At 41.2% G+C, this 12,279-nt stretch overlaps 1 protein-coding gene across 3 annotated transcripts in view; it reads right to left on the bottom strand.

The window, feature by feature from the left end:
• Positions 1-268: 268 nt before the first annotated feature.
• Positions 269-12,279, bottom strand: part of Fzd6 (frizzled class receptor 6) — a 28,606-nt gene continuing 16,595 nt past the window's right edge. For all 3 annotated transcript variants that reach the window (XM_051202445.1, XM_051202443.1, XM_051202444.1), the window contains exons 3-7: positions 11,657-11,853; positions 6,429-7,446; positions 4,415-4,563; positions 3,184-3,597; positions 269-2,141 (exon numbers count right to left, since the gene is read on the bottom strand). In XM_051202445.1, the coding sequence (XP_051058402.1) occupies positions 1,973-2,141; positions 3,184-3,597; positions 4,415-4,563; positions 6,429-7,446; positions 11,657-11,853 (1,947 nt within the window). In that variant the 3' untranslated portion in view covers positions 269-1,972. The remainder of the gene's footprint in view (positions 2,142-3,183; positions 3,598-4,414; positions 4,564-6,428; positions 7,447-11,656; positions 11,854-12,279) is intronic.

Genomic DNA, 12,279 nt, shown 5'->3' with positions numbered 1-12,279 from the left:
AAAAAAAAAAAAAAGTTAGCTAGAAAGCCTAAGCTAAGACTGGGCATTTAGAACTAGTAATAAGTCTCTGTGTCATGATTTGGGAGCTGGCTGGTGGCCTAAAAGAAAGCCTTCTACAAGAAACTGACAAAATATAACAGTCCCAATTGTCTTTCCCTTCCTCAGTTAAAAGAAGCGTCTGATTTTTCTAGCTATGCCATCATAAATCTGAAAAAAGAAAAAAATCACACTATTTCCTGTGTCAATATCTCACCATATGACACAATCCTTTATACAAAGAGAATTTTATTGATGAAAAGGTCACACAAAAAAGTTCTTGTGTACAAAGTTTACAAATGTGGAAAAGTTAGTATTTATGACATTTTCCATACAGTACATGATAATTTTAACTTAAAATTTAGCAGAAGATCCAACAGGCCCAAAGCATCCAAGAAAACATTGCTCAAAAAATAATACTTAATAAGAAACAAAATTAAAGGGTTTCCTTAATCTCTTTATGTGTGTTGTTCAAACTACATTTGTTTATCCAGGTTACATTTCCCCCATCTGAATCTCTACTGTGGTCAGCACACTTGCTTTTGAACGTTTAGGTATAGACATGACTTTTGCATAGCATCTGAAAAAGATACAATGTGTCTGTAGTATTCTAAAAAAAATTGAAGTTTAAATTAAAAAAAAGAGAGAGAAAGCTGGGTGTGGTGGCTGAAGCCTTCACTTGGGAGACAGAGGCAGGCAGCACTCTGAGTTCAAGGCCATCCTGGTTTACTGAGTTCCAGGACAGCTAGAAAGAGCTACCTAGTAAGATCCTGTCTCAAAAAAAAAAAAAAAAAAAAAAAAAGATTAAAAAAAGTATGAGCAATGAGGAACTATAAATATAAATGGCCATAAGGCCATAATTCAACCTTGAGGGGTCATGAAACTTTAAAAAGTAAAAGAGGAACTCAATAGATTGGCATAATTTATAGACTGACATTTCCCCTGCCAATTTAAGATGCAGAAGGCAAGGAGGCAGGACAATCAAGGAGGACTCTATCTCCACAGGCTTCTCCTTTCAGAGTCCTGTGAGATCTTCAGATGTCAACATGTGTAAAACTCACGAATACAGAGGTCAGGCTTCGAAAGCTGAATGCTTCATCAAACCTATCAGTATAATACCTGTTCTTTGTACTACAAAGAATGCTGTTTTACAAGTTTCTTAAAAATTCAGTGTAACAGCTACCATAGTAGCAAAGTAGCTAAAATATTAGAATAACATCAGAAAAATATTTTAATCAATTTTCCAGGATTTTCAAAAATGTTCAAATACATGAGTGTATTTTTACATACACATATTGTGTGTGTGTAATGTGTGTGTGTAAAAGTACAATGTTAAGTTTTAAATACTTCAGCAAAGAAAAATCCTGGTTCTATATCAAAAGAGTGGGACAGCATAAAATATCTTAAAATACTTTAATGAAAGAATCTTCATAAATAGAAAGAAGATTCCTCTAATGCCTCCCCACCCCCCACAGTTTAAAGATATTATTAACCTGGATATTTCTGCTTTTTCAGGTATAAATGCATTGTATTATTCTTGAAGCCTGTTCTTCCTCCAGTATAACAGTAGACAAAGAGCCAGGTGGTGGAGGTGTACACCTTTAATCCCAGCACTCAGGAGGCAGAGGCAGGCGGATCTTTCTGGTCCACAGAGTGAGTTCCAGGACAGCCAGGGCTACAAAAAGAATCCCTGTCTCAAAACAAACAAACAAACAAACAAACACACAAACAAACACTAGACAGTAGACAAAGCTGGTTCACAAAAAAAAGAGTGTAACAGTGATTTTTCTTTTTGCAGTGCTGGGTGATGAACTCAGGTCCTCAGGTATTCTGGGTGAGTGACCACTTTCCCAGCTCAACAGTATCTTTAAAAGACAAATGCATTGTCATCTCCAGTGTAATACGAATTTGCTTCCGGACGAGATAAAATGTTTCTTCATGTGTCCGAATGGCCGGTAGAACCCTGCTCTCTCCTAACTCCACAGGCTGGGTGAGCGAGCAGAGATGAGGAACCTTTGGGGCTGCTCGGTTCTGAAGAACTGGGGACCTGCAGATTGCTGCACTTCACCAGGCCGGTTTCAGTGAGGTCACTCTTTGGACTTACCCTAGGAAGAAAGAAGTTGACATGCACACAAGCAGAAGCACAAAGAGATGTCAGCCATACTTCTGACCTCATCCACTAAAGCTCGTGGTAACACTTCAAATCACAATCCAGACACAGCCTTTGCTGACTTCAGCCACTCTACCCAGTGCTGTCCTGTATGGCCTCGCATGCTCTTACAGGGAACACAGTCCCTGCTCCCAGCTTTCTGATTCCCCAGCAGTGTTAAAATGCACTGTGAGATTTTACAAATACAAAGATGACCAAGACAGCTCAAGTACAGTGGAGGGTAAAGCAGCTAGCTAGTTATAGCCAGGTAAATGGAAGCATCATGGGAACAAAGTATACTCAGCCCTGTCTGAAAGGGCTTAGGTAGCATGACCTTGAGAGCTCGCTGTAGTTAGCGGTCAACATCCTGGGGAGAAAAATAAAACAACAAAAAACACAACCAACCCTGTGTTTCCATCACTTTTGGCCACTGGGAAAAATCCACCATATTTTTTCATGTTCAGAAACTAAAAACATTTTATAATTATCTTTGTATAAAATATCACCTTAGGTACAGAATGATAATGTGTTTTGTTTCCCTGAGATGTTTCTTTCTTGCTAGTATTACAGCCTGGGCTGTCCTTGGACTTGTTACCCAGGTTTGCCTCAAGTTCATGACCCTCATATCTCTGGTTCCCGGTGCTGGAATTACAGGCATGTAACGGCCATGCTCGGTTATGACGTATGACGTTAATCTGGCCTTTGTACTTCAGGTGCACTTTAAACACTTACCTGAATGTCAACTGACTCATAACAATTATCTTAAGAAACGAATACCACTCTCCGACTTGAGCACATATATTAAGGCTCCCTTTATGGCTAAGAACTAAACTATTGTGTAGCCTATTTACTGGCTGCAACCAAACTTCCTTGAATTAATAGGATAGGTATTTCACTATAAAATGTCTTCGTTCCAGATGCTACGGTACGTGCCAATAAAAGATGAGCAATGTTGTATTTCAGATGGCGACAACTTCAGACAACACAGCTATTCTCACCTTCCTTCACTCGGAGCCGCATCCGACACGCTGGTTTTTTCCTTCACACTGCCAGCTCGGCCTTTCCTGCCGCTCTGTTCCCCGGAGAGCTTGGAACTGGACGCTGCTGAGGAAGCCGGTTCCCCGCAGTCCTGCTCCTTTGCTCTGTCTGCTCTCACCTCTTTCATGGATGCATCTGGGGAGGTTTGGATTTCTGTGGAAGTTTCTTGTCCTAAGTAGTCATGATCGGCGATGGCCACGGCAGAGGTGCCGTGATCTGCTGTGGCTCCCGTACTGGTCCCCATGGACTTGGAAATGACCTTCAGCTTGTGTGACCCTGCTTTGTAGTGCTTCTTCTTGTGTTTCACTTTAGAGTTGTGCTTGAGGAAAAACTCGCAGGACTCTTGCAGCACTCTCCGGCTTTCACTCATGGGGCTGCGGGAAAAGCCAGGGGAGAATTTGCTCACTCCATCATGTTATAGCGGACTCTTAGAAGTCACAAGGTCTATACGGACTGTTATAAAACCTGCGATTCCTAGACTGTGAAACCTTTTTTGCAAACACCTCCTTTTCTTTTGCTAACAGAGGCAACATACTGGTGAGAAATTAAACAGCCAAAAGTCAAAGACTGAAGGCAAGGAAATACTAATCAGCCCAATGGCACCGACTGTATTCATGTCACACAGAAATAGGCTAAATATACTGGTGAGCCAGAAGAAAGAGGACACAGAATAACCAATGACTTCTGTTTTCTAACATTAAAGTCAAAAAGTTACAGTAAAGTTAATATGGGTACATAAATATAAGATACACACAGATAACAATGAAAATAACAAAGCCTAGTTAATTGTAATTTTCAGCCTTCAAAAATTATGTGAAAAATGAAAAAGCACACAGTTCTGAAATAAAATATTTTGGAGACAGGGTCTTGCCATCCAAGTGAGCCTCTGACTTACCATCTTCCTGCCTCTAGCCACGTGTGGGGGCTACTGGTAGGCCCTGTTTGTCCAGCTCTACAGCTACAAAGACTGTACCACAAGGAGTCTGATAACCAGTGGGAAATAAATAAAAATAAAATCTACAGCACATTAGATACAATATATGTAAAGAACCAAAATGAACTATATACTCCTAAGTATGTACTGATATTACAGAAAGTTCTGTGGGTTTGAATTGTTATCACTTTAGGTAAACTCATCAGTATTTTCGTCTGTTTACTTTCAAACAATCTTAAGACATCAGCCATGCTTACTCTCGTTTGCGGTTTCGTTTAAAGAAACCGGCCCACTCTGTGCATGTCTTTTTGCTTCCAACCCAGAAGACTGCAGAGATGCCAACAATTAATGTCATCAGGTATTTTATCATAAATAAAGCCAGGTCTGGTCGAGCTTCTGGGTTTGCCTACAAAAATAAAATAAAAAATAAAGAAAAATCTGCATTGTTAGAGTAAAGTTGGAGCAAGTTATAAATCTTTAGTCTGTTTGAAGTAAATAATATGAGGAATAACATTTTAAGACCAACACTTTTTTTATGATGTTCTGAACAAAGAACTTTTGTTGTTGTTGTTGTTTTGAGATAGTGTCCATATGCATACGTGCAGGCACACACCTCATATACACACACACACAAAAAAAAAAAGATTAAAAAACATTTAAAATCTTGTTTTCTAGTCCTTCTGTATCAATGCACATGTTATTAAAATTTGTTTGGCTACCACAAAGTGAATATTATTAAGATGTGAAAATGTAGACATTTCATAAAAATGAAATCATACTTTTGTTTGTTTGCTTTTGTTTTTTGAGATAGGATTTCTCTGTGTAGTTTTGGAGCCTGTCCTGGCACTCGCTCTGTAGACCAGGCTGGCCTTGAACTCACAGAGATCTGCCAGCCTCTGCCTCCCTAGTGCTGGGATTAAAGGCATGCACTACCACCATCCTGGCTTGCACACATTTTCAAATGCTATTGTAAGTGTCCAAGTATAAAAGTATTACACAGATTGCATTGTATCTTGTATCTTGTCTTTTTGTGTTGATTAATATGCTTAGGAGCCCCACCCACATCGGCACAAAGCTTTGCTTTTCAAAGCTTGTTCTTTTTGTGAGTTCTGCCTTCCTCAACCAGCCCCTATTTAAATGTATTTAGGTTACTTCCAACTGCAGAAGATGCTGCACTGCTCATCCTTGTATTATTTAAAGTGATTCTTCGGGAGGAAGGACAGGAAGAAACGGGAGGGGAGGGAGGGATGGGTCAGAGGGAGAAAGAGAGGTTCGAAAAGGAGAGCAGCCAGGTTCAGGGTACGTATGCTATGAAAGTTGTCTACCACTAAGCAACAACTCCAGCCAGATAAAACCTAGTTTACTTTACTTAATTTATTTGAGACAGAGTCTTACTACATTGCCCAGGCTGACTCCAAACTCAACAATTCTTCTACCTCAACCACCTATGTAAATAGGCACACTGTATACTGCTAAAATTTATTTCAATTTTTGTTCAAAACCTCAACTGAAATGCTTTAAGAAATTATATGTTTTCAGGAATTTACAAATTTTTTTCATTTTAAAAAATAGTACCTTATACTAATCATAAGCATCAGAGACTCATGAAACATATTTTCAATTGTGTTTTTTCTCAGTTAAGAATGACAGGATGGGCTGAGCAAAAACCAATTTCTATTTTTAGGAGCATACACTGCACAAAAGGTTAAACCCAAACATAGGGTTTTCCTACTAATAGAGGAACAGGGGAAAGAAAAAAAAAAAACTCTCTAATTCAGTAGAATTCACTTTTCCTTTTATCTCTCTTATGAGGCCTATTCTTCATAATCGTTAATCTGATGTTATAACTCAATTTAATTGTTGTTTTCAATTTAATGCTTAAAAAAGCTACAGGAGACTTCCTATATTACTACTACTACTACTATTATTTTGGTTGTTTGAGACAGGGTTTCTCTGTGTAGCTTTGGATCCTGTCCTGTAATTTGCTCTGTAGACCAGGCTGGCCTTGAACTCACAGAGATTCTCCTGCCTCTGCCTCCCGGGTGCTGGGATTAAAGGTGTGTGGAATCCCAGCCCCAAGGAGACTCGCTGTACTTTAACTAACTAGAGCTGCTGCTTGAGGAATGAACTCTTAGCATGTCACCCAGTCTGACCGGTGCACAGGGAATGACTCCCTATGTCTGTTAGGGCTTCTCAAACTGAAGTCTAATTTTCCGACCATGACTAATACAAATGCATTTCCAGGAACATGATCCAAATGATCACTCCTACCTGAAAAGGACATGGGATGCGGTACTGGCGACAATGATCAGAGAACCAAGTTATCTCCCAGGTGATCCTGTTCACTAGCTCGTAGACATAGCAACCAAGAAGGGTCACTAAGGGCACAAGGTACAGGCCACTGAAGACTCCAATTCGAATCATGAACTTCTTCAGTTTCTCTTGGTTTCGGCCATCATGTTGTATAACTTGTCGAACATGGTTTAAGGAAATGATGCCAGCTAGGAGGAGAGACAGCCCCACAAACACGCAGAGGCCCAGAGGCAAGAGGACGAAGTATCGAGAGGCGTCCAGGTCATAAAGGCCAACGAAGCATACTCCGCTAATATTATCCCCCTCAACTTTGTTCATAGCAAGCAGCATGACAGTTAAAAAGCCAGGCATTCCCCAGGCAACCGCGTGGAACCACACTGCTTTTTGTTCAATGGCTTCACAGCTCCATTTTCTTCCTGCAGCCAAAAACCAAGTGATGGTGAGAATGACCCACCACACGGTGCCAGCCATTGTGAAAAAATACAAAAACATAAATACCACGCTGCAAGCCTTGTTCTTTGATCCCAGAACGACCGTGTCCCCGAGCTCCAGCTTCTCGTCTGCCTTATTGCAAGCTGTGCTATTGCCCAGCAGAAACCCAACAAAGTACATGAGAGAAACAATGCTGTAACAGACAGAGTAGTATATAATTGGTCTCTCTGGGTACCTGAATCTTCTAACATCAATTAAAAAGGTAAGAAATGTGAACAGAGTTGCACAAAGACAAAATATTGAAACTATCCCTATGAAACTTTTGGCAAAGTCTAGCTCATCAGTTTTAAAATACATGTTGGGGCATGGAGGGGCACAGTGGTCAATGCCCAGAAATTTATAGCCTTGCTCTCCTGAAGCCTTAAGATGCTTTGGACACCAAAAGCCAATGTCTCTTGGGACTTGTTCTGTTTTCCTCTGAGGACCAAAGAGCTCTGTGTGTGGATCAGGAGTTACAGGAACAGTGTCATCACAGTGTGGCAATCTGTAAAGATCACAAAAACTCAATATATGAGGTCATCAACTCTTAAATCTTTAAAAAGTATTTTCATTAATTCTTCAGAATTTTATACATGCATACAATGTATTCTGATCATATTCACCTCTCTGTCCCCCTTAGTCCTCTCAGATCCACCCCAACCCCACTTTCTCTTATGCTTTCCAAGTATAAGTCATGGCACTGTTGCATTCATAGTTGATGGGAGACATGCAAAGCTGAGTGATTATCTTTAGGGATGGGTAGGGTTTTCAAACTGACTAAAAACTGTGGTTGTTCATGAAGTCTTAGCTCACTTAAATATAACAACAAGAAGACAGGAAACCATAAAAATCTACTTCCTTGGAAAATAATTAGTCAAGTCATAATTTTAAATATTGTCTGCCTTTAAGACTGAACATTTAAGAGAAAATATAACTTACATAATTTGGTAATTTCCAGACAAAGTACTGACTTGCCTAATTATAGTGTATGAAATATAAATACCAAGGAAATGGGCCTTTCTTTATTTTCAGAGGTGTGGGCCTGAGTGTGAGACTTTGTACACGCTGGACAATGTGATTGTGAGACTCTGCACACACTGGGCAAGAGCTCTTTTCGCTGAGCTCTTCACCAGCCCTTCTCTACTTTCTTTTCTAATGTTCACAGCAATGCCTGATTAATCATGTGACCAAGGGGAATAAAAGTAGGATGGCTAAGAAGAATGACAGGGTAGAGCTTACATTCTTAAAAGAAGGACAAGACAACCATCAAGACACAGGTTAAGGACCAGCTTGACTCACATCACCATTTTGATTGGCTGTTTGCCTCTTTGCTTGTGGACAATTTGAGCAACACACACATATGTCTCTTCTGTGCAGATCTGTACCACTGAGTTGAATTTGGATACACTGGTATTATTTTTGAAGGGTTTATATGGTTTAAAAACAATGAGAATGCATTCAAGATATAACAGACTAAGATTAAAGTAGAGAATAAGGCTGGAGGGGTGGCTCAGTGGTTAAGAGCACTGGCTGCTCTTTCAGAGGACCTGCACTGGTTTGATTCCCAGCACCTTCATGGCAGTTAACAGCTTTCTGTAATTCCAGTCCCAGAGGATTAGACAACTTTTCCTGGCATCTACAAGCATTGCATCCACCTGCTGCACAGACATTCGTGAAGACAAAACACTTAATACACATATTAATAAAACACTTTTTAAGTTACGGGGGTGGGGGAGTAAGGGGGTGGTGGCACACACCTTCATCTCAGCATTCAGGAGGCAGAGGCAGGCTGATCTCTGTGATCTGGAGACCAGCCTGGTCTACATAGTAAGTTCAAAGTCAGCTAGGATTACATAGTAAGACTCTGTCTCAAAACAAAGACAGGGAGATAGAAATACATTCCTGCAAAATGGATACTCACACTTCTCAACTTTATTTAAAAACAAAACAAAACAAAAAAAAAGTAACACCATTCAGTTCTGCTTAGAACCTTTTTAAATAAGGCAACACACCATCACAGAGCATGAGTTATCAGAAGCTTGGTGTTTATTCTCCTCAAGCATTTAAAGGTACTTTACTATATTACTTACTAGCCATAGCCTTACACAGTAGTTTCACAGGTTGTGAACTGTATAAATATGGCATCATGCCATAACGTCTCTTTCTACATGCACAACTAGCTTTTCAGTTTATTAATATTGACTTTGTGAGTCAGCTGTGTCCAGTTTAGTTATGGTGACCTTAGGCCATTTTCTGGATGGATAGACTATCTTCAGAAATCAATTCAGGCATCCTGCTGTTGGTCTGTAAGCTCCAATCTTAAGGTGTGTTTTTAAAGCTCACTGAGACTTCCTGTTTCCACATGGCAATTCTTTAAATTTTTCACTTCAATCCTTATCCATTTAGGTAGCCAGACTAATTAATGTTGAAGTAATCTATTCCCTTTTCATTATTCTTTCATTTTACTTTCTCTTTATTATTTATTTTATATCATGAATGTTTTGTCTCCGTATCTGTATGTGGATGCCTGGTGCCCTCAGAGGCTAGAAGAGGGCATCAAATCCCCTGGAACAGAGTAATAAGACAGTTGTGAGTTGTCATGTGGGTGCTTGGGAATTGAAACCAGGTCTACAAGAACAACAAACCACTTAGTGGCTTAACCACTGAGCCACCTCTCCAGACCTTCATGTTACCCTTCCTCATGCTTGCACTGTATCCATCTGTTAAAACTTCAGCCACAGAGAAACCGAAATATCTGCTTCCCAGGTAATAGGCCCAAGCATCCCACCACTGCTGCAGAACATTGCAACAGAGCAGAACAGCCGCTGGGTTATTAGAGTATGCAGGGTTTCCCACATCACCTAAAGTGAATCAAGCCTCTGTGGTCTACTTGCTCTTTCATTCATCCCACCTGTGGCTTCTCAAATTTATAGCCCACTTCCTCAACTCAGCAGGCCCCAGACACCAGCTGCTTCCCAACGGATGCTATCAGGCAGGAGTCTTCCAAGCACCTTGGTAACTACAGGACCCTACCATTCTGGGCCATCCTGACTCCATCCCTCCATTATGATGGAGGCGCCTCCTGTCATATTTGTGCTTGGGATCCCATCTCCTCCTCAGAAGACTTCTGGTGACTGTTTCTTCTACCTTGTACATGGATGGCTGCCTTTCCCTTGACCCTGCAAGTTCTTAAAGTTGTCAGTTATTGGTCCTTTATGTTGGTACTAAGTCTGTCCAATAAAACTCAAACCACAGATAAAGTGTACTGTTTATTTTCTCCGTGCTTTCTTATTCTCACCACTTATCTCATTAAAGTGACTCTTCCGAGCTTCCTTCTGGCTGCCACACCCTCTTCCTCTGTGTCAACGCTGTTTCCTGAAGTCCATTCCTGTGTCTGGCTTGATTTTCCACTCCCTTCATTACCCTTGGCCCCCACCACTCCAGCAAGAGAGTGAATGCTCCTCCACCTCTCGCTTTCTCATCCTTGGACGATTCCTCCCTCCTTCCTTCCTTCCTGGACACACATTTCACACTTTCCTTATTAGCTCAGTTGTGACCAAATGATTGACATCTTGCCAAGAAAAAAGGATGTAAAGGCCTGAACTCTCAGAGGCAGTTGAGGTGAACTCCCTACTCATCAATGCTGGAAAAAGGGAGGCGGCCTGAAGTCCTGGGGTGAACTACCAAGGAGAGCCTTCCAACAATCTTCATGCGACTGCAGGGGAGTGTCCTGTTCCACACACCAAGGAGAGCTTCCAACAGTCCTCATGCAACTGCAGGGGAGTGCCTTGTTCCATACAGAAGCCATTCCTACCCCACCACACCTGGGGCTCCCCTTCTCTTGGTAGAAAACCACACTACGGACCTGGAAGGGCTAACTGCCGCTCTTCTCTCCTTATCTTGAACTGTAGTTCTTCTTATTCTCATGCAATTACACTGCCTTGCTTTTGGTTTTATTTGCTTTTCAAGACAGGCTCATACTGTAGCCCTGAGTGCCTCAACCACCCGGCGCAGCCTCCTGAGGACTAAGGCCGTAGGTACACACCACCACGCTTCTCCCAGGCCTACAATGCCAAGCTCCTTCCTGCCACAAGATCTCTGAACAAGTTGCTCCAGCTGTCTAAACTGTTCCTCCCTCCCCCATCACTCGGCCTTACCCTTCATACTTTAGGTCAGCGGTTGATCTCTCTTCACCAGCCCCAGCCCCAATTTAGGGGAAAGGCACCAGGATGTGTTATCTATAATTACGCACTCTCCTGTGTTGTGTCTCTCACAGTCATTATTGCATTTACTAGCATAACAACTTGGTTATTATCTGCCCTTCTCTCTCAGTGGAAGTGTTATGATTTTAAAAACGCTGTGAAGAGAAGTCACACCGTACAACAGGACTCACATAGGGGGTTTATTGGAAGAAGAGAGAGAACGGAACATAGTGAGTGTGCATAGGTGGTGCTCTTAGTGGCTTCAGCTGAGGGAGTATCCTGTCAGAATCCCAAGGACAGGCCAGTGTAGTTGCCTGAATATTAACAGTAAGTTCCTTGGGAGCAAGAACTAAGTCTGTTTATTGCTAACCAATAGGTCGACAATGCTTAGTGCCACTGTACCATTGTGTGAGATAAACACAAAATGTTAGTACTGTGGAGACCTAACACTACTAAAATGCCACTAGTATGCAGTATTTGTAGTCTTCATTTTCAGTGCAAAACATAATTTACCTGTTACATTCAAGTTCTTCAGGCCACCGGATCCCAAAAGTATCCATTAAGGTTCTGCAGTCAGAATACACTTCCTCACATAATTTACGACAAGGTGGGACCACTTGAATCTGCTCTGTGCAGGTTGGTACGAAAGCTTGGCAAAGGAATATTTCAACATTTGGTGAACATTTCAGATTTGCAACAGGCAGAAAGTGCTATTAAAAAAAATGAAGAAACAGTTAGAAAAAAATGTTAATCACAAATGCTTAAAGCATATATTGTTTTACTTATCCTCCAAACGAGTCTTTACCTCTTTCTTTCAATATGATTCAATTTTTTTTTTTTTTTTCAAGACAGGGTTCCTCTTTGTAGTTCTGGCTGTCTGGAACTTACTCTGTAGACCAGGCTGGGCTCAAACTCACAGAGATCCGCCTGCCTCTGCCTCCCCAGTGCTGGGATTAAAGGCGTGCACCCCCGTGGCCTGGCCACCACGATTAAATTTTGAGGTAGTAACTTTTTAGTCTGTTAGATTTATGTGTGAGTCCTCACACAAGATGGAAATTATCATTTTATAGGTTATACTTTCTTAATTTAGAAGGCATGCTTTGTCATTGTCCACTCGTCCTCTGCACAGGCATTCA

The sequence above is a fragment of the Phodopus roborovskii genome, unplaced genomic scaffold (assembly GCF_943737965.1).
Source record: "Phodopus roborovskii unplaced genomic scaffold, PHOROB, whole genome shotgun sequence".
NCBI classification, from domain to species: Eukaryota; Metazoa; Chordata; class Mammalia; order Rodentia; family Cricetidae; genus Phodopus; species Phodopus roborovskii.
The sequence above is the reverse complement of the archived record's forward strand: the minus strand, read 5'-3'. Positions and strand labels throughout refer to the sequence as shown.